This window comes from Capricornis sumatraensis, chromosome 4, assembly GCF_032405125.1.
Source record: "Capricornis sumatraensis isolate serow.1 chromosome 4, serow.2, whole genome shotgun sequence".
Lineage (NCBI taxonomy): Eukaryota > Metazoa > Chordata > Mammalia > Artiodactyla > Bovidae > Capricornis > Capricornis sumatraensis.
The window spans coordinates 21,840,652-21,864,164 of NC_091072.1; the positions used below are offsets into that span (position 1 = coordinate 21,840,652).

The 23,513-nt window shown below is 38.3% G+C and overlaps 1 protein-coding gene across 1 annotated transcript in view; it reads right to left on the bottom strand.

The window, feature by feature from the left end:
* Nucleotides 1-22,264, bottom strand: part of DLC1 (DLC1 Rho GTPase activating protein) — a 419,587-nt gene extending 397,323 nt beyond the window's left edge. The window contains exon 1 of the mRNA XM_068971948.1: nt 21,219-22,264. Within this exon, the coding sequence (XP_068828049.1) occupies nt 21,219-22,241 (1,023 nt within the window). The 5' untranslated portion in view covers nt 22,242-22,264. The remainder of the gene's footprint in view (nt 1-21,218) is intronic.
* Between the last annotated feature and the right edge of the window lie 1,249 nt (nt 22,265-23,513).

A 23,513-nucleotide genomic window follows, 5' to 3' on the forward strand; every position in this document is an offset into this window, starting at 1 on the left:
AGGAGCCTGGCGGGCTATAATCCATGGGGTTGCAAAGAGTCAGACACAACTGAAGCGACTCAGGTGGAATCTCTGAGAAAAGCATTCAACCCACCCAACCCATTCTTGAAACAAGAATTTTTCTGAAAGAGAATTTTTAAGTTCTTTTATTTTTATGACACTCTTAGAACTTAGCTGCAGTGACAACTTAGTGTGGGTGTGAGAGAAATTCTGATGCTTGAGAGTAAACACTGACAAATCACTAAACTGAGGCACGAATACAATTTACATGTGTGTGGGGATTAGAGAAGTGAGGAGCTGGGAGGAATGTGAAGGTTTCTAATTCAACACCCTCCCTTGAATAATGAGGACACAAGTCTGAGGAGGGGACAGATTTGCTCAAAGGTGTTTTCAGAGATGTTGTCAACACTTTTCCATGACCTAACTCTGTGTCCCCTAGATCATAATGTAAGAAGCAATAACAGATTCAGTGTTTCTGTTCTGTAGTATTTATGTGAAAACATGTGAATCTGGCTGGCTTCCTGAGAATAAAATACATCTGAGATTCACTCCCTCATTTTTTTCTCTGTTTTCTTTCATTTGGTCACTAAGTTTCCTGTGATTTTACACTAAATCAAAGGGCAATTGAATGAGAACATATTTTGAGAGTGATATAATGGCATTTTTCATAGACAAAGAAGACCACACTGTAATCTCAGTTTTAAAAAGAAGCAAAGTACTTAAAATTTGTAACTGTTGTTTTTTTTTTTACTTAAAAAAATATGTTGTATCAGGGTTGAATTGCTTAACAGTCTTCAAAAAGTGGTTTGAAGTACAGGAGAGATATCTTAATAATTAAAGTTGTTTCTGAAAATCTTTACTTTGAAAAAAAAAACTGATTTTCAATTTTCGTTCAAAAAGACTCAAATTTTCTGACTCTGAAGGGCCCAGCAAAAGGCCATCTTTCCTATCAGGTCTTTGGTTAAAAAATAGTGGTTCAAATAATGAATTTCCTCTTATTCCTAGGATGTGCCCAGAAGCCATGGAGATTTTTGGACATACTTAGTGAACTAAAGAAAGAAAGTGAATAAAAGACTCTATTATGAATAGCAACCATAGAAAATAAAGCTTATAAACAGTAGTAGTTTCATGATGAAAAGAAAGACATAACTGTAACCACAAAATCTCTTCCAGAGATGGGGAGACTCCTGGGTGTATTTCAGCCCTGAGGTAAACTGGAAGAAATGCTAACCCTGAGGCTGCTACTCAGGTCCTTAGAAGAACATACTAAGGACTGAGGTCAGTGATTGACACATGATGCATATGTGGTATTAACTGAGTTTGTGATGTGAAAGAGACCAGGATGTCATTTTGGAAGACTAATTAGCAAGAGTGAAATGTTACAGACTCACTTATACTCTCATCATTTCCTTCAACCCAGTATTTTCTGTAGTTCCTGCATCTTGGGTCATTATTTCATAATCAAGTCTTCACTGAATTACAAATGCGTGATGGAGAAACTTCTACAAGAATCAGTTCTCAGTACATTTATTATCTCCCAGGGAATCGGAGAAGTGAGTATTTTGCCTCTTGGAATAACAACAACAAAAGTTGTAGGAGTGAACTGTGATGATGAGAAGATATCCATTTAAAAGCAATAAGCATTTATACTTTTTGAACTTTAGAATAAATGAGAAATTATTTTAGTACTACTTCAGCAGCCTAATTGCTTTGCAAATCATTTACTGCTCTGTGAATATTGACTCTTCCATGACTTTCTGTGAACATCCAGCTGTAAGAGCTTTATTTTTATGATGGTTTTAAAACATTATACCAATTATCCAAAGCTGAATCTCTGTCCAAAAAGTTGGATTGAGGTTTCCAAATATTAGGAAAATTAAAAACATAAGCAAATATAGTCTAATAATTTCAACAGAATTTTCTAATGCCTCCAAGAAGTTTAAATTTAGAGAGAGGAGACAAAGGACATTTTCATTTTTACATACACATCAATGCCACAGTTCTTTTTAGTAGGGCTAGTTCATAAGTCAACTATGTAATTTGTCACCCAAATGGGACACTTCAGAGTGAAAGTGGGAGCTAAGAAGGCAGGATGTGGGGAAAATGGCATAACCAAAGCGGCTGGACCAACCAAGATGAATAGTCACCTTGCTATTGGAGCATGTACCATGAGAGTTAGAGTTATGGATGTTTTTCCTTCAAGGTTTTTGAGTTTCTTGGGGAAAATGACAGTAACTTATTCATCTTTGATTATCTGGCAACTAATTTAATTCTTTATTATCTGGCTTCCCTGGTGGCTCAGAGGTTAAAGCATCTGCCTGGAATGCGGGAGACCCGGGTTCAATTCCTGGGTCGAGAAGATCCCCTAAAGAAGGCAATGGCACCCCACTCCAGTACTCTTGCCTGGAGAATCCCATGGAGGGAGGAGCCTGGCAGGGGTCCATGGGGTCACAAAGAGTCGGACACGACTGAGCGACTTCACTTACACTTTAATATAATACTTAAAGTTTAGATGCTAAGAAATGCTAAATGAATAATGATTGAGTGAATGAACAAAATTACAAACAAGTGTAATTTTATTGTGGGGTACACTTCTTCATGTATGTGAAATCAATGATTAAAACATTCAGAATAAAGGACATGAGAAGCTAGCATAGTTAGTATTTCTTTTTCCCTTCTTCCCTAGTAAAGAAAGCAGTATTTTTATCTTATATCAACCTTAATGAAATTGGAAACAGTTCTGTAGTCAGTTGTGATTAGAGTACAGACTCACTCATTAGTTTGTCCACGAGCCCATCCATTCAATTCAACCATTCATTCATCTATTCTTTCATCCACTCATCCATCCATCTATCCATCCATCCACTAGATGACTTCTATTTTTCACTATCCATATTGATCACTGAAGCTACACGGGGGAAACACATATTCTTTGCCCTCAGTGAGCATATGAGTACCACCAAATGAGGGCATTTACTAGGTTCATCGTCAAGCAAGATGAAAAAAATATTAACCTTCATTCATTTTATGTCTTTCCTTAATGAAGACATTTTCAGGGAGAGAAGAGGAAGAAATAGCTTTGCAAACTTAAAGAAAGTGGGGAGGGGGGGTTTGGAACAGTTAAGTTCCCAAGTGAGGCTGAAGTGAGGCAAGTAGGTGTACAGAGTAACCGCTATGAATCCATGATGGCCAAACAGCATGGATCTGTAGTGTTTCTATAGGAAACTCATTATAGAGTCGTGAGAACAGCCTTAAAATTCAAGAAGGACTAAATACAGAGGACTTTAAAATGCGAGCTGGGGGATATGAACTTTATCTGATAGAAACTAAGAGATTAGATCTGTTTAATGAAGGGAAATCACCTGCTGATGATGTCTTCTTAGGAAGGTTAAGCTGATTATACTATGTAGAAGGTGCTAGAATAAGAGAAAATACTTGATTCAGGGAGATAGCAAGGGATTTACTATAGTACCTTTTTATTTTAACATGAGCATCTAGAGAAAGTGGACATATGAGAAATGGAGACATATAAGTGATATATTCCTACAAGAATCACAGAGAGATGGAACAGCAGTCACCTATTCTAACCAATTTTCCTTAGCCATACTAGGAAAGGCTAACCAAAATCACTGTATCTTTAAGAAAAATCAATAGCAGGGAGACAGACCATGGCACAAAAAGAAATAATTCAGGTAATACCAACAACACATTGAAAACCTCAAAACCTCATGTGCAACTTAAATTTACTTTGAAGCAATGTGAGTAAAGCTCTTAAAATTACAGGAAATTAATCTATGTATCAAAGATGAGTTTCAGAAATTCAAAATGTCTATTATAAACTGTTATTAGACACATCATGCTCCATGTCTGTATATATCTGTTGGGCTAGTCATAGTTCTAGAAAGTTCAGGCAGAAATTTAGAGATTTGGAATCCATCTTTACTTTAGAAACATGTAGAAAAGTACCTGTGAGTTTAGCTGTAATGAGCTGTTATTATGGAAATAATAATTCTACACCCTCAATATTTTTCATGCCACACCCCTTAATCTTCCCACCATCTCTTGCTCAGTTTACTGCTACATCATCCTAACTGGTTTCTTTGATTCCAGTTCTAATTGCTATCAGTCCATTATCTGTACTGCATCCAAATATACCTATACGATGTGGTTCTGTCATGCTCCCATTCATAGCTTTAAAATTCCAAGGTGCTAGTCAAGGTTTTCAAGGACAGTCACACTCTGGGCCCTGTGTGCCTACCCAGTCTCATTCTGTGCTTCTTTTCATTTCATATTTTATAGCCACATTCAACTTCTCCTAGTTGCTGAGGCTCAGTGTATTCTTCTCTCTCCCTTCTTTCTCTCAGAAAGCTCTTCCCAGTCCACCTTCCTGCCCTTGCCATTCTTCAGGTTTTATCTTAAAAGTTCACTCAAAAGGCCTCCCAGAACCCTTCAGACTGAACTTGGACCTCCTTCCAGGTGTTCAATCCCCCTGTGTAGGCTTGTATTGCACTTATCTCTCAGTGTTGGTATCATCAATTAACAATCGTACTGCAGTAGTTGAATTGTGGCCCCCAGAAGGAATGTGTGTGTCCTACAGCCTAGAATCTATGAATGTGATCTTATTTGGAAAAATGGGCTTTGCAGATGTGATTAAGTTAAGGACCTCAAGATATGAGGGTACATATTTTTAAGTTCTTTAACATCCATAAGAATCATTATCTTGCCCACACTTCAGTGATTAAACAGGTTTAGAATTCTAGGTTTATTTGATAATATTCCTTAACTTTCCTGTGACCCTGTATTTAAACCATGAATATCGATGTCACAGTGATAACTTGTTTTTTGTTGTTGTTGCTTTGTTTTCAAGTCTCTGAATATGTTAAAGGCATTTTCTTAATCCTTGGATATATAAAACTTATCAGGATGTAACTGAGAGCAGCTTTGCTTCTTTTGAGCGTAATCCAATGTTTACTAAGATCTTTAAATCTGAAGAGCCATGCCCTTTACCAGCTTAGGAAATACTCCTTTCAATATTTTATGAGTATTGCTACCTCCCATTGTTTCTGTTGTTTCTGCCTGGAATTCCTATTAGATGTTTTTGAATAACCTGCATCTAAGTCTCTTAATTTTCATCTATTATTTGATATTTCTCTTATTTTTGCTTTATTAACTATGAGAGTTCCTTGACTCCCTGTACCAGATCAACAGTTTGGTCTTTGGATGTATCCATTTTATTATTCACCATCAATTAAAACACTTGTTTAGGTCGTATGTTTAACTTACACAGCTCTTTTCCTGTTTTCATTCAATCACCTAGTCAATATAGAGTTATTGAGCACTTACAATGTACCAAGCACTGTTCTGGATGTGAGGGAACAAACATCTTCTCTCAAAAGAACTTACTTTCTAGTTTAAGGAAGCATAAAACAGACCAACTAAGGAATGGGCCAAACAAATGCAGGAAAAGAATCAAGAGTAGGATCCTAGTGGTCGTGTTAAGAAGCAGATTCTAGAAGAAGAGAGAAATCAAACTTTACAAATGCCATGGGTTGGTCAAGGAGAAACTTGGCACTGAGCAACATCAAGTTCATTGGCCAGCTTGTTCATAGCAGTTTGGATAGGAGCAGATGCTTGCTTTCAGTGAGGTTGAGAACAAAAGGGAGGACAGGAATTGAAGAAAGTGAGCAAGGCCAACTATTAAATAATGATTTAATAATTGCTATAAAGGAACACAAAGAAAGAGGAGGATGTGGTGTCACGAGAGATTTCTTTTTAATGGGATGTTTTTGGACATCATATTTGGAAGCTAACAGAAATGACCCAGTAAAGGAAACATCACTGATCCAAGAGAGAAGGCTGTTCTAGGAGTGATGTCCTTGAACTGATGAGAGAGGAGGGGGTCCAGGGCCCAGTGGTGGGACTAGGCTTAGATTGAAGCTGAGAGTTCATACCGGTAACAAGAGGGAAGGTGAGGAAGTATGAAGTATGCTTTCTGCTCTCTCTTTGCTGGTAAATATAAATTCGTTCCAAATTGAAGGGATGGGAGTGTATGTTTGGGTGGTAGATATTGCTTATGACTCACTCTTAACTGTATGAAAGTGAAAATGTTAGTCAGTCAGTCGTGTCCAACTCTTTGCAACCCCATGGACTGCAGCCTGCCAGGATCCCCTGTCCATGGGATTTCCCAGGCAAGAATATTGAGAGTGGGTTGCCATTTCCTCCTTCAGGGGATCTTCCTGACCCAGGGATTGAACCTGCATCTCCTGAGTTCGCAGGCAATTTTTTTTTACCACTGCGCCTCCTGGGAAGCCCCTTCTTCCCTACCTTAAACAACTATGTGTGTGCCAATTTTTGCTATAACAATCTGCGCAATAACCAGCACTCCAGATCAGCATGGCACATATACAAACTGAGTAGCAACTCAAATGCATCACTCACTTTATTAATGTTGTGACTTACCTTATATCTCTTGAGTAAATGCAGTTCTCTTAAAAATGAAAAGATTTATATTAAAGTTAGAAATTAAATTTCTTAATCATCTGGCTTCATTCAAGGCAATACAACTATTGCCCATTCATTCTCTATCAAAAACATACTTTTTTCTTAGTGGTCAGGGTTGGAAATTTAGGATTACAATAATTATAAGGTACTGCATGGGAAAAATAGATTTATTTTTATTGTAAGTTGTCCAGGACAGGCTGATGTACAATGTTGCATGCTCTTTGTTTCTAATCTAGATAGAATTTTAGGTATAAAAATTTAGTGCTTTACATGATTATCAATATGTTTAAAAGAAAAATTTTCATGAAGATGATACTGAAATAACTGGCTAGCTTCTTTTCTCTTCTGGCCTCCTTAAGGATTGCTCACAGTATGGAAGTTGTTTGAAATACTTTTCAGCTTGTTTAAAATTTATCATGCCTCAACCCAAACACTGTGGACATCTGAGAGAAAGCACTTTGTAACTTCTAAGTGGACAGAGATAATATTTATGATAAAGGTCTAGGTTGATCATAGGGAAAGGGTACAGAATAACTGAATTAAATGAAAATTCATGTCTCAGGAAAGAGTGACTTTTTACTATTAAACTAGAAAGCAAGAGAAGCTGAGAAAATCTTCATTTTTGACTCCATTTTCAGCTTCTAAAAATTTACATTTTTGTCAACATATACCTGAAATGGTAGTTCAGTTCGCAAAGACATTTTTTTTTTTCCCTGCACACAGAGTGGACAAATGTCTGAAATAGGAGGATAAAACATTTCTTTTCATCGTTCAAAAAAACCTTAATATTAGGTTTGTGTTACATTTCAGTGTTGGCCAATTCTTTCTGATTACTTTTAAATTACAGCTTTTGCATGATAATATGCAAGTCAGCATCTTTCCCGTGGGGCAGCAACTTTGCCTTGGTAACAGGACATACCTCTGTTAACATGCTAAATTACAGCTCTTTGGCCTTGTCAAGATACACACATTATTCCAGTTAAAGTGAAATGCATGGATGTTTAAAGTCTCTTCCTGTTGGAACAGTCCATGAACCTACGAAAAGCAAATTCACATATCTTATCTGTTTATATGATGCTACCTACAACAGTCCAGGCAAATGAGCGACATGTTGCTTGACAGGACATTCAACATCATGTGACCATCTTACAGCAAAATGAAGACAAAATGCAAGGGATTTTAGGGATGGATTGAAAATCAAAAGTCTCAGCTACACAATGGCAAATGCATTCTGTGAGAAAGATATTCTGCACCAAGAATTCAGCTATTCCTTAATGCAGGCTCTGGTCGGCTATGTTGACTCAAACGCCACTTCCCTGTGCCTTTGAGGAGTGGAAGTGTGAGGAAAAGGTCCACAGGTCTCAAAGAAGATATTCACCACAGAGGCAGAGCCTGCTTCTAGTTTCTTTCGCACTGAGGAAGCAGAGCACCATCAGCTGACTTACTAACCTCCTGGCAAGAGCAACCACTTAGTTCCTATGTTATCTATCCTCTACTCCATGTCTCAGTAAAGACTGTACTTGCTGCAGGCAGGCAAATATCACATTTCAAATTGTGCTTGATTATTGCATATATTGAAAATTAGGTACATGTATATATAATGTAGTCATTATTAATCATACATATATAATATATTATTAAATTAACTTATTTTACTCTTAGATTTCCTGCTATAGATTTGGGATTTATACATTCTGTAATTCCCTTAAGAAAAAGTTTAATTTATTGAGAAATTCATAAATGAACTTTGTGCAGCAGTGAAGAATCTGCCCGCCAATGCAGGAGACTCAACAGATGCGGGTTCGATCTCTGGGTTGGGAAGATTCCTGGAGAAGGAAACAGCAACCCACTCCAGTATTCTTGCCTGGAAAATTCCATGGACAGAGGAGGCTGGTGGGCTACAGTGCATGAGGTTGCAAAGAGTCAGACACGATTGAGCACGCTCACACATAGCCATAAATGATGTTAACATATCTATGAAGATATAAAAGTGGGAATCACTGTCTCATCTCATTTCATCATTATTATATAACTGAACCATTCTGTTGATGCTTTAGTCATCAAGCAAATTTCCATGATTCATTTCACTTTTCTGCTAACTGATCAAATACTAGCTGGGGAGCAAATTAACATGGCTAGAGTTTTTTTCACAACCCATTAATATGTTGAAACTGAGATTATTTGTTTATGTATTTATTTAAGATAAAGTGAGCCCAGAAACTACTTAGCTAAAAATCTAAGTTTAAGAACAGATAACTGTTTTGCCAAAGCTAAAGCCTGGTACATGAAGTACCATCCATCCTCTTTCAATTTCCATATCACTATGAAATATTCTTCAAAAAAGGAAAAAACCTTAATATTTAAAAGTGTCTGTTTACAAAATGGCCTTTTTGAAGTATTTGCTTATTTCACTTACTTCCTTAAGTCTGTGTATTTAAAAATAAAATGGTATTTTCCAAGAACAGTTTAAAGGAAGCACAAAGAGATCCCTCTCCCTTATTCTCACAAACGGAAAGTCTCTAGTGCCTTCCAAGCTCAGCTCAGGCACACTCTGGGTGAAGCCTTCCCTGACCCGCTCATCTGCAGGGGTTCCCCATCCTGGCTGGAGGCATGTGGGTTCTTAGCTCCCTGATCAGGGATCGAACCCACACCCCCTACACTGGAAGGTGTAGCCCCAACCATTAGATCACCAGGAATATCCCGCTCCATCGATCTTAATACTGTGTACCAGTGCATTAGGTTGAGCCAGGGTATTACTGTACTTGTGGTTCAAAACCTAGTATTACATTAGGTTCTAACAGTAATAGGTGTTAAGGTTAAAAGTTTGTTTAACTGAATATTTTGTTATTTTTCTATTTGTATTATATTGCCCCTACCACTGTGTAAGCTTATTCAGATTCTAATATGCATATATGATGCATATATGATGCTTATTCAGATTCTACACCATACATGGCAAAGTGCATGGGGAATGCATATTCTAGACTGTGCTCTATAATGATAAGCAAGGCTTGATTTACTTTCTAAATCCTCTCTCAAATGTTGTCAGTCTTTTTCCATAATTATTCCCAGACAGTTCAGCTTATTCTTGGATCTGTGACTAGGGCATTTTAATAAAACAAACAGAAAATAACAACTCCTACTGCTAATAGATGAAGTCACACAGTGTTTGCTAGGTGTCAGGCCCTGTTCTAATTACTGCATACATATGAACTTTATCTTCTCAAGAAAAAAATGAAGCATCCCATTATATAGGTGAGAAAGCTGAGCAGTAAATAACCTACATGATTACAAAGCTGTGTGTGAGGGAAGCAGTTTGCTTTTAGAGTTCATCGGCTTAATTACTTTTGACAGAACCACAGTGTAGGGGCTGTGAGATTTACCATGAGCTATGAAGTGTTCTAGAGATCTCCGACTAAAATAGCTACTGTACCCTTATTGGCTATATATACTGTGACTATAGGTTCCATAAGGATTTGACCAACTCCCAGATCTAATTCTGCAATTGTTCAGTTATTTATCTGTCAAATCGTCACCTCAAATTTTGGCTAAATAATAGATTTTTCTAGTGGTTGTGATATGTAGCATTGAACCACATTTTCCATCTCATTTAATAACCTAACAACCTGTGATGTAGGGCCTGTTGTCTGCATTTTTCAAGAATACATAAAGTTCACACAGATTAAAAATACCCCTCAATTTAGATGATGCTCTTCCTCGTTACAGCTTAATTTCTTGGTTAGAAAATCAAGCTCAGACCAAGCTATTCATTTTCGAGACCAAATAATGATGCTATTTCAACTAAAAAAAAACACAAAAACAAAAACTCTGGGTTAACTTTCAATGTATATAAAAAGCAGTATATCCTTTTGAAGTTTTACTGGCTCAAAAAATAGAACCCAAAATGGAAGGAGTTCATTAATCACTAGTTTTATTCCTATGCCAATGTAGAAATAGAACTGAAAAAAGAATAAAAGTGGACTTTCCTATTTGCTTGTATTTCCTTTGAACATTTTGAGGTTATCTCTAAAGTAGCACTATAATTTTCTAAACATAAAATTATTTGTAGCATAGAGATCTTGTTGGCAGCAGGGATAAGTACTTTATTTCTGAGAACATGAGCCAGAAAATGAACAGATTCCATTGGCACCACTTTGCTTAATGCCCAGATAACAGAGGCAGGGCCCTGTTTTGAAGGTTTTGCTAGCTATCCCAACTTTTGTGGATACTGGCATTTCTTCGAGGGAGGCAGCCAAAACCTTTGGTAGTTTTGTTGGTATTAAAAGATTAATAAGTTGGTCCTGGTTTATAGTAAAAGAAACCCACCAGGAAGAAACTAAATCAGTTTCACTATTAAGATAGCCTCTAATGTGCAACTGGCTCTGAAACACCCATTAATTATTTAAAATAACATCATAAAAGTATATTATTTCTCACTCCAATAAAAGCTGATGTTGGATTAATGTAAACTTAATAATGATCTTGTTACTAATAATGTAAATTTGCTGTTTTGGTCAAAGTCTCGGCTTGGATCAGAGGTCTATCACACATCATAACTACTTTTTTCAAAAATATCTGGAACAAGAAACATTTAAGATCTAATCACTTTCATTCAAAGTCTATTTTTCTGCCATAATGGCACCTGGCATCAAATCTCTCATTATGTGGTTTCCACACAGAAATTGAAAATAAATTTACTATTGTCTGACACTCTCTAAACAAAAGTCTCTCCATCTCCCTTATGCATTTGTCCTTTAATTTCTTACTCTATTATTCCTGTCATCTCGTTTCTACTTCCAATGTCCCCAAAATGACATTAACTAGAAAAGCTAGGGATATTCTAAACCAGTGGCCTCCCAGCATTTTTGATTATGTACTTTTCAGCAAGCATGTGTATACTATTTACTTATAACATATACTTTCGTAGCAGCATATCGAATATCTTATAAAAATATACAAAATTAAAGGGTAAATTACAAATAAATGTGAGTGGGGACTTCCCTGGAAGTCCAGTGGTTAAGAATCTGGGCTTCCACTGCAGGGCGTGTGGGTTTGATCCCTGGTCCGGGAAACTAAGTTCCCACATGCTGAGAGGAGTGGCCAAAAAACAAACAAACAAACAAATGTGAACGGATATTCTAATATTTTCCTCTTTACAATCGCCCTTGCCCACTCTTCTGAAGACAACTGAATAGTTTCTAAATAACACTCACCACTCTGACTGCTATATAACTATTTAGTGACAATTTAACTGTTTGGTGGCAAAAGGTAATAACCATCTTAAATTTGAAGGATGCGTCAGAGACCAGAATTTACATAATTATCTCTTCCCTCTCGTCCCCTCATGCCTCTTTTAGCAAGGAACTATTAATAGCAGGGAGAATATAGAGGAGATTATAAAGTATGAGATAATTGGTCAGTGATTTTTGGTTATATAAGCCTCATTTCTTCTGTATCCATATGACTTGGGTTCTTGACGTCTGATATTGTCTTCTGAAAATAAATCCTTTACTCTGGCAAGGCTATTCATTCATTTAAGCACTTATGAATAGGATTCTAAGCACTGAGATGGATGCTACAGACACAAAACTGAATCGTTACAGACATAAAACTTCCCCCAAATGAGCCGACGTTTTCGTTAGTAATGGTGGGACCAAGTGTATTGGCAATAAACATTTTAATCGGAGTAAGTCCTCTATGGGTGTAGACAAGCAAGCAACAGATCAGGCTGAGGAAACTGAGGAAAGTCCCTTCAAGGTGAAGACACTTGAGGATTTTAAACTATGAGCTTATCAGGTCTTTGCTTTCAGCCTGTTGGAAACACAGAGCATGAACACTGCCTCTGGTTGGCAGAGTTCCTCCTGTGAAATGCCAGGAAGTATTATTTGTCTCCACCTGCTCTGTAATCACTGGAGTTAAAGTTGTGTTTCCTTGTCTCCTTATTAAACTTGTACTGGTGACCATAACTCCATCATGTTGAAAGAGAATCTGATTTCTGCCTGCTACAAATGTCAAGGAATTATATTGTTGCTTTCTTTTCCAATTGACTGGTGCTTCCCTTGGTACCCAGTTTAGCCCATCCTTCTCTCTCTGTATCCCTCTCTGCCTCTCTCTCTTCCTGTTTTCCTTCTTCTCCCTGGTCCTATTCCTTCCATGCCATCCTCTCTTCCTTTCTCACTATTGTTCCCTCCCTCAGTGCTGGCATTATGTGTTAGTCGAACAAAAGCTGTATCTGGGGGTACTAGCAGCATTTCAGGGACTATACGCTTCACAGTGTAATGAACTCTGCCATTCAGCTTACAGTGGTGTACCATGGTCCACAGAATGGGACCTGGGACACTGAGGATGATCAATATTAATTACTTATTAATTTTACCATCTAGTGTTATCTTTTATCATATAATTAAATGTTTTCTGCATTCTGGTTGATTTCGGGGAATTATATTTGCTGTGAGGCAAAATATTTGAGCCCCAACTATCTGTAAATATTTTTTTGGCTTTCCAGTTGTTTTTGAGGCAAAAACTCAGTTTAAATGGCATGTAATATTTTGATGGTTTTTGCTGGCATAACACACAATATGAGCTACTTACAAAGCTACCAGCTTTACCTGGGACACAAATCCTGCTAAAAATATGGCTGAGAAAACCTGTGTTATCCATCTACACATAGATTTTCTACCTGGTAACAACTTTTCTCTGCCAGCCCTAGTGTTAGAGCTAGGGGAAAAGGTTTAAAAACAATACAGTCTGCTCAATAAGCCTATGAGTTTAAAACCAGTGTGATCTTCATGTAAAATCATATTGTCATTAAGAATCTATTTGCAGAGCTATGTAGACTGAACCCTGTTTCCCAGCCCTTCCCTCATTGTCAACTGAAAAACAAACTCTAATTCTTCCACTAGTCCTTGCTTTCATTCAATGTTGGGGCCACAGCTTTTCATTTCTTAGACAATTGTTTCTTCCTTTTTATATTCTTCCAGCTGGCGTCTTATCTCAGTCCATTCTATATTCTGCATAATTTATTATGTTCTCTATGTCACCCATTGGCCAGTGTTAGCCTTCTCATGCTACTAAGCCCTCATAGAGGCATTAAGGAGACAGAAAAGATCAGGAAGGTCATAGAAAGAAATGAGAAAGCCATTTCAGATAAACGTGTGCTTTTACCAAATGTGTATACCAAGGGAACATGTCATGGAAAGATGGGCTCAATAAAGGACAGAAATGTTAGGGACCTAACAGAAGCAGAAGATATTAAGAACAGATGGCAAGAATACACAGAAGAACTGTACAAAAAAGATCTTCACGAGCCAGATAATCACGATGGTGTGATCACTCACCTAGAGCCAGACATCCTGGAATGTGAAGTCAAGTGGGTCTTAAAAAGCATCACTACGAATAAAGCTAGTGGAGGTGATAGAATTCCAGTTGAGCTATTTCAAATCCTAAAAGATGATGCCGTGAAAGTGCTGCACTCAATATGACAGCAAATTTGGAAAACCCAGCAGCGGCCACAGGACTGGAAAAGGTCAGTTTTCATTCCAATCCCAAAGAAAGTCAATGCCAAAGAATGCTCACACTACTGCACAATTGCGCTCACAACACACGCTAGTAAAGTAATGCTCAAAATTCTCCAAGCCAGGCTTCAGCAATACATGAACTGTGAAACTCCAGATGTTCAAGCTGGTTTTAGAAAAGGCAGAGGAACCACAGATCAAATTGCCAACATCCGATGGATCATGGAAAAAAGCAAGAGAGTTCCAGAAAAACATCTATTTCTGCTTTATTGACTATGCCAAAGCCTTTGACTGTGTGGATCATAATAAACTGTGGAAAATTCTGAAAGAGATGGGAATACCAGACCACCTGACCTGCCTCTTGAGAAACCTATATGCAGGTCAGGAAGCAACAGTTAGAATTGGACATGGAACAACAGACTGGTTCCAAATAGGAAAAGGAGGACGTCAAGGCTATATATTGTCACCCTGCTTCTTTAACTTCTATGCAGAGTACATCATGAGAAACGCTGGGCTGGAAGAAACACAAGCTGGAATCAAGATTGCTGGGAGAAATATTAATAACCTCAGATATGCAGATGACACCACCCTTATGGCAGAAAGTGAAGAGGAACTAAAAAGCCTCTTGATGAAAGTGAAAGAGGAGAGTGAAAAAGTTGGCTTAAAGCTCAACATTCAGAAAACGAAGATCATGGCATCTGGTCCCATCACTTCATGGGAAATAGATGGGGAAACAGTGGAGACAGTGTCAGACTTTATTTTTGGGGGCTCCACAATCACTGCAGATGGTGATTGCAGCCGTGAAACTAAAAGACACTTACTCTTGGAAGAAAAGTTATGACCAACATAGATAGCATATTGAAAAGCAGAGACATTACTTTGCCAACAAATGTCCATCTAGTCAAGGCTATGGTTTTTCCTGTGGTCATGTATGGATGTGAGAGTTGGACTGTGAAGAAAGCTGAGCGCTGAAGAATTGATGCTTTTGAACTGTGGTGTTGGAGAAGACTCTTGAGAGTCCCTTGGTCTGCAAGGAGATCCAACCAGTCCATCCTAAAGGAGACCAGTCCTCATGTTCATTGGAAGGACTGATGCTAAAGCTGAAACTCCAGTACTTTGGCCACCTCATGCGAAGAGCTGACTCACTGGAAAAGACCCTGATGCTGGGAGGGATTGGGGGCAGGAGGAGAAGGGGACGACAGAGGATGAGGTCACTGGAAGGCATCACCGACTCGATGCACATAAGTTTGGGTGAACTCCGCGAGTTGGTGATGGACAGGGAGGCTTGGCGTGATGTGATTCATGGGGTCGCAAAGAGTCGGACACGACTGAGCGACTGAACTGAACTGAAGGAGAAATTTTTTTTTTCAGTCATTCTAATATTTTTTTCAGTCATTTCAGAATGTATTGGGTTTCCCCAGTGGCTCCGTGGGAAAGAACACTCCTGCCAAGTAGGTGATACGAGTTCAATCCCTGAGTCAGAAAGATCCCCTGAAGAAGAAACTGGCGACCCACTCCAGTATTCTTGCCTGGAGCCTGGCAAGCTATGATCCATGGGGTTGCAAAAGAGTCAGACAAGACTTAGTGACTAAACAACAACAATGAATGTATTATATTTGTCCAAAGATAAAGTATAGTATGTACATAAGTATAGTACATAATATAGTATTTACCATCTGAGCTACCACTGCTTTCCTGGTGGCTCAGACGGTAAAGAGTCTGCCTGCAATGCAGGAAACCCAGGTTCAATCCCTGGGTCAAGAGGATATCTTGGAGGGGGGCATGGCAATCCTCTCCAGTATTCCTACCAGGAGAATCCCATGGACAGAGGAGCCTGGCGGGCTACAATCCATAGGGATGCAAAGAGTAAGACACGACTGAGCAACTAACACTAGACTATATGTATAGTACCCTGTTTTGGCTTTGGGCAATTTTTCCATAAGAAAGAGTACATTAATAGCATTTGATCAACATCACTTCGACACATAAAATAGTTCCCCAACATGAAAAGATATTCTGCAATGTGAAGTTAAAGCATCAAGGATTTGCCACAGAATACCATAGGATATATATACAGCCTGTTATCTTAGTTCAGTTCAGTTCAGTTCAGTCATTCAACTGTGTCCAACTCTTTGCAACCCCATGGACTGCAGCTCGCCAGGCCTCCCTGTCCATCACCAACTCCCAGAGTTTACTCAAACTCACGTCCAATGAGTCAGTGAGGCCATCTAACCATCTCATCCTCTGTTTTCCCCTTCTTCTCCTGCCTTCAATCTTTGCCAGCATCAGGGTCTTTTCCAGTGAGTCAGTTCTTCACATCAGGTGGCCAAAGGATTGGAGTTTCAGCTTCAGCATCAGTCCTTCCAATGAACACTCAGGACTGATTTCCTCAGGATGGACTGATTGGATCTCCTTGCTGTTCAAGGGACTCTCAAGAGTCTTCTCCAACATCACAGTTCAAAAGCATCAATTCTATGGCCCTCAGTCTTCTTTACAGTTCAACTCTCATATCCATACATGAATACTGGAAAAATCATAGCTTTGACTAGAGGGACCTTTGTTGGCAAAGTAATGTCTCTGCTTTTTAATATGCTATTCAGGTTGGTCATAACTTTTCTTCTAAGGAGCAAGCGTCTTTTAATTTCATGGCTGCAGTCACCATCTGCAGTGATTTTGGAGCCCAAAGAAGTAAAGTCTGTCACTGTTTCCCCATCTATTTGCCACGAAGTGATGGGACTAGATGCCATGGTCTTAGTTTTCTGAATGTTGAATTTTAACCCAACCTTTTCACTCTTCTCTTTCACTTTAATCAAGACACCCTTCAGTCCTTCTCTTTGTGTCATAATATACTGCCATGATATACTGGGATATATTTATGTTAGGTGTTGTTCCTCAACATATTCTTGTTATCAGTTATCCTTCAATATACATTTTTTCTTCTTCTTTGATAATAGAATTTTTAGCAGACACCAGATTTCCCAGGATGCAAACTCTATTTCTTAGTGCTTATTGCTAGAGGTGGCCACACAGCTAAGTTCTAGAACATGAAATATTAGAAACAAAAAAATGTGCTCTTTCGGGGTTCATCCTTTACCCAAGAGTGTGGTCATCCTGGTACACTTCCCTCTTCTTACTAATCTGGATATGGATAAATGCTTAAGGTGGTAGATCAGTCGGATAAGAGGGTCTAAGGTTTAGAAAATATACCATTGCAGAATTACCTATACCCAATTATTATGTATGTGTGAGAGAAAGATGTTGGTCAAGCCACTTTTATGCTGATTTTCTGTGAAAGCAGTCAGATAGATAACATCAAGGATACTTTTGTTGCCTGTTAGAATGTGAGGTTTTTGTTCAAATGGGAAAATTGGATGTCAAAGCTCAAATCATTTTTATATTATCTTTTGTAGTTTATTCCGCTTGGTGACATGGAACATGTCTTATGAAAGCCAATAAAAATATTTTATATATTTATACAACTATTATGGCTATTCAAAAATTGGGGAACTATTTAAATAGTCTCTAGAGAAGACTGAATTTCAGACTCTCTTTAATTAGTAAACCACCATCAAGAACAAATATACTGGCTCTTAAAAAAAAAAGTCTAACCTCAACTCTTTCCCTACATGTTTTCCATCTTCACATCCCATCTGGTCTGAAGAGACCACTTCTTAGACTGTCTTCCTCCCCCACATTTCTTTGGAACTTGTCTCTGAGAGTTGCTCTTAACCAGCTGCCTTACCCCAAAGACCCACCCACAGCCTATAAGCGCTGGTCACATGCCACATGACCTTCTTGGCTCATGTGCTGATGTCTGCTCATGATCTATTTGGTTTTCCTTTGATTTCAGTGGCTTTGATTTAATGATATATTTCACCATATTGAAGGCAATTATTAGCTTAAAAGGTCAATATTTATCTATATTTATTACAAATGCAGTCACTCCAACTGAGACTTCTAATAAGTATGTCTGGCTATCTTTGATGGCCAGAAATATCACTGGAAAACAAGAAAAAATACATCACGCTGAACAACAAATGCCTGCCAATATTTATAGGTTTGAAGGAATTTATGTCTAAATTACAATGATAACTCTGGAGCAGTATTTCAGCACGTCCTGAGAACTACTCTTAGAAACTCTGTTTTTGTTTTTGTTTTCCTTCCAAGTCTTAGAACCTGATTATACTCCCTCCTGCAAAAAACTCATGTTCATAAATTCAGTGACAGATTGGGTTCACTCATATGCCCATCAGATAATGAGCTGATTCAAGTTCTCTAACTAAAGTTTTATTAGCTTATTCTGCTTCACCTTTCTAAGCTCTAATCTCAAAGCTGTCACCATGCTTGAGAAATAGTTTAAAACATACAGACAACTTAACAAACTGCTTTCACAATCAGGCCCCTAAGACCTTAGACATGAAAGTGTCGTCCTTGCGTCTCTCCAGAGGCTTATCTGGAGAAATTTTTAAACTAGCTACACTAGAATTGTGTAATTGATTGAAACTTTTGTTGATATTCTGAAAAAGTCTGTATTTGCTTCCATGTCAAAAAAGTAATAATAATCATAATAACTGTATAAATAAAGGGTCATCTTATGCCATGTAGAAAATGCTTCAAATAGTTAACTGAACCCGCATCTCCTAAGTCTCTTGTATTGGCAGGTGGATTGTTTACTACTGAGCCACCTAGGAAGACAGTCTAATATTAGGATATAATATTATTTTGTTTCTGTATCTGTTCATTGTATGCATTTTGCCTAGAATAGTATTACCTTTGCGTTTCCCTGGAGGCTCAGCTGGTAAAGAATCCACCTGCAACGCAAGAGACCTGGGTTTGATCCCTGGATTGGGAAGATCCCCTGAAGAAGGGAACGGCTACCCACTCCAGTATTCTGGTCTGGAGAATTCCATGGACCGTACAGTCCATGAAATCTCAAAGAGTCAGACACAACACCTTTTATAAAAAATATATAGGCCAAAAGCGGAAAATGCCCTGCCTCTAACCTTTTACTTCTGTTATCTCAGAGTAAATGTTGTCAACAATTTTGTGCCTATTTATCTAGAATTTTGCATATTCTTATTTAGGCATTTAGAGAGGGTAATAACCCATCTATATTTCTATCTATATCTGTATCCACATATTTCATTTTATCAGACTGAGACACGCTACAAATATTGGCCTGCCACTGTCTTTTTCTACACACACTATATCATGAGTACCATTCAGTTAGAGAACATGACCTCACTCCATCTTTTTCATGGCTGCACACCATTCCAAACTACAGATTAAACAATCATTATACACTAAACAATGATTATACATCCTTAATTGATGGAAATTTGTGTTGTGTCCTTTTTGTCAGTAACACACAACACAATGATGGACATATGTGTACATATATATTTATGCATTTATTTTATTATTTCTTTTGGTAAAGTTCTAAAATGGCTAGTGGGCAACTTGAAGCTATTATAACATGCATTCAAAATCAAATGGAACAAAAATTCCTACACACTGATTCTAGAGGTTTCTTCTCTTGTAACCATACTTTTCCAGAGTAATTTCCAAACCTCAAATTTTGAATTTAATCTGTTGATTACAAAGCACCCAAATGAGTTGCAGAGTCAAAACAAACACTCCTCCAGACAAAGCCATAATACTTTAGAATGATGAAATGCTTAAAATAGAACATTTAAGTTAGAACTTGTAAATGATATATAATTATGGCTCTCGTAATGCAACCATGCTATAGAGACACATCCAAGAGCAAATTCCTTCCTGCATTCTTAGAATTGATATAAGTGTCCAAGTGGTGAGCATATGTTTCTGGAATGTTTAATGTTCCTGTCGGCAGTTGGGCAGGGTCTGTCATATTTTAGGGGAACTATGTCATAGGTCAGTTAATACTTTCTTATGTCATTATTGCATTCCCTCCAACAGATTTGACTGACTAAATGGACATTTCTGAAAAAGCAACCTGAGCGTTCCAATCATAACAACTTTATGCAGCATTAACATTCTAATACAATTTATGCAAGGAAGGAAGAGTTTGCCAGAAGCACAGAATCCTCTGTGGGCATGTATTAACGGTTTGTGCACATTGATCTTTGCTGTAAAGTTTTGACTTCACTTACACTTACAACACATTACTGATCTGGTTTGTTAGCAAAACCACGTTTATGGTTTATGGAAACCAGATTTTCTTCACCAAAAGGGAGCAGGAGTTTTTGCTTCTCATTGTTGATAGCCCCAGTTGTGCAGAACTGAGAAGTTTAGTTTTGTCTTAGGAGAGTTGGAATTATGGACTCATATTGTATCAAGAAGGGCAAGGTTGCTGCCCTGAAATGTCCAATCTGCAGGGTTTTGTTTTTTTTTAATGTCAATGGCATGTTAGATTTACAGAAGAAATGGTACTGGTATTTACATCAGGATTATAGAGTACTACATTGTGGAAGAATGGTGGGGAAATCCTGAAGGTATGACAAACTTCCGTCAAGAGTTCTCTAACTAAACCATGATTCATGTAGTTTGTCTCCAATCATTGTGTCTCACTTGCATACTTCTTAAGGGATCTTGGTATCTACAGGATTAGTCAAAGGTGCCTCAGCATAAGATTTTATTTCAGTGATTGATCCTTTTGGTCAAAAGTTAACGGAAAGTTCATACAGCTATGGATAGCAAATGTGCCAGGGTATCATTTAAAATACCATTAGCATATTTGGGGGGAAGAGGGTACTGTTGCCTTGGTATATGCAAAGGGCTCATTTAAAATATGTGACTTATACCACTTTTATTATAATAAAATATATTTTCTAAAGGGGAAAGAGAAACAAACTGAAATATATAATTTTAATTTAAAGATATCATGATATTCTTTCAGAAAATTAGAGATTGCCCTTCAGATCTATGAGCTATCTGGTGGCTATTTAATTCCAAAGAAAATGAAATCAGTTCTGTCTTCAACACAATTCCAAAATAAAATGTTCAAGAACCATTATGAATATTATTAGTGAAATAGGTTATCCTGTTTTAATTTTAAAATATTGTGATGATTTTCCCAAGATTCTCTTTAAGTCACACAGCTACACTATGGGGCAAAAGAAACAGCAACATATCTTTTTAACCCTAGCAAGAATAAAAAATGATGGAAACAAGGATATTTACAAAATTCCAAAAGCCAGATAATTGGTGCATGTGTCTTACCTTTCTTTTACGAAGTCTGACTTGGTTATCTGTGGGTTCCTGGGTGGCCAGAGTCTCCTTGAAGTGTAAACACTGCATGCCATCTCCTGAGTTGAACTTTGGAAGACTTTTGTTTTGATGTTCTGAGAAACCACTCATCTCCAGGCCATTTTCAGCTGACATTCCACTAGGGTAGGAAGGAGGCTGCAGAAGGCAGCTTCCAGGATCTGGTTTTAATAATGGCAATCCTCTGTCCATACGAGGAGTAGCCAATAACTTATCTTGTACTGCACTGCAGGTGTTGCTTTCATGTTCATCTTTAGGGAAGTCGGGTTTCCTTCGATGCTGAGCAATTACAGCAGAATTAAGCAACTGCTTTTCTGGCACAATATCTTTCACATTCAAAGAACTGCAAGCATTCCTTTTGGACCGATCCTTTATTTCACTTAAGCTTATCTCCTTACAAAGCTCCAGGCTTTTACTCACCATGTCAACAACTTTCCTGCCCCCCTTTTCCTCAACCAGCCCTAAATCAACTCCCCCAGCCATTCCCCAGGAGTCATAAGAATCTTGGTTACTTTCCACAATGGGTAGCGTCTTTACTAAGGAGCCTGCTCCTTTGACGCTATGTTGGTCTGATGTTTCCAGCCCTTGAGTAGTTGGAATCTGTTTACCATCTGTGAGATACATATCCGAATCGGTGTCCTCATCAGAAACATGCACGAGTGTTTCTGTGCTGGCCTCCAGAGAAAGGAACTGATCTTCACCTTCATGGCTGTCATCTTCATCCTCCTCCTTTGAAATGTGACCCACTGGCCTCCCAGGAATCTCTCTCAGGTCTGAGCCGTGACAGCAGTCTGGAAGTGAAACACACCTCTCTTTGCGGTCCACATTTAGAGCTGCATCTTTTTCCATACTTGCCTGCAAGCTGTCAGCTACTAGTCCATGATGACATGCTGTGTTACAATCATCAGAACTAAAAGGCTGTCCCATCCATTGGGTCACATGTTCTTCCCAGCTTCTCTTTCTGATAGCTACAGACATGTCATCGTAGTTTAACAACAGACAGAGAGATACATTCTGTATGAGACTAAAGGAGATGAGACTTGATGAAAGATTACTTCAAATCCACTGATTGAAGAAGAGAGGAAGTTTTGTCATTTCACCACCTATTAAAAAAATAAAATAGATACATATAGTTCAGGATATAATTCTAAAGTCAAAATCTATCTTGGAAAAGAGTGCTTAAGCAATGCTATGAAAGAGTAAATGAGAGGTTTCTATAAGGCTTCCAATTAACAACCTTAATAGGGTTATTTCTTCAAAAAGCAGGCTAATATTAGAAGAAAATTTCACATTTAGTATCTCTGGTCAAAAATCATTGATGATACTTTTAAATGTAGCTGAGTTGATTTATTAATGAATAACCCAGTAGTGCTAGTGGTAAAGAACCTGCTTGTCAATGCAGGAGACAGAAGAGATGTGGGTTTGATTCCCGAGTTAGGAAGATCCCTGGAGGAAGAGATGGCAACACACTCCAGTGTTCTTGCCTGGAGAATCCCAAGGACAGGGGAGCCTGGCAGGCTACAGTCCATGGGGTCACAGAGAGTCAGACGTGACTGAGCGACTGAGCAGGAGCACGAGCGTGTGTGTGTGTGTGTGTGTGTGTGTGTGTAATTTAAAATTCCACTAGGAAAATATCTGGACCGCTATACTTAATAATTCACCAGAAGAAACTAGTTGCTCCAGTTTACACGCTTCCCTGGAAACAAACTGCTACAGAAAATCTATTGGTTGTTTGGTTTGAATTGCACTAAAGGTCACCAGGGAACTGCTCATGCAAAACCTAAGCTACAGAGATGACACGTGTGATATATTAGCATGTGAAAGTGCTAATACAGACCCCAAATCACCAGGACACAGTTATTCCAGGGAGTGACTAAGAAACTCCGGGGTAATCAGTTTAGCTCATATTAACACAGAATTCATGCATATGAAGGCATACCACCCACCATTTGCAATGCCTTAGGGTAAATGGGCTTCCCAGGTGGCTCAGATGGTAAAGTGTCTGCCTACATACAATGAGGGAGACCCGAGTTTGATCCCTGGGTTGGGAAGATCCCCTGGAGAAGGAAATGGCAACCCACTCCAGTACTCTTGCCTGGAAAATTCCATGGACAGAAGAGCCTGGTAGGCTCTAGTCCATGGGGTCGCAAAGAGTAGGACACGACTTAGCTCACTTTCAGGTTAAATATATTTACATACATCCCTTTGCTACTATGACCAGTTTGCAAGCTAGTATTGTTAAAGCTTAGA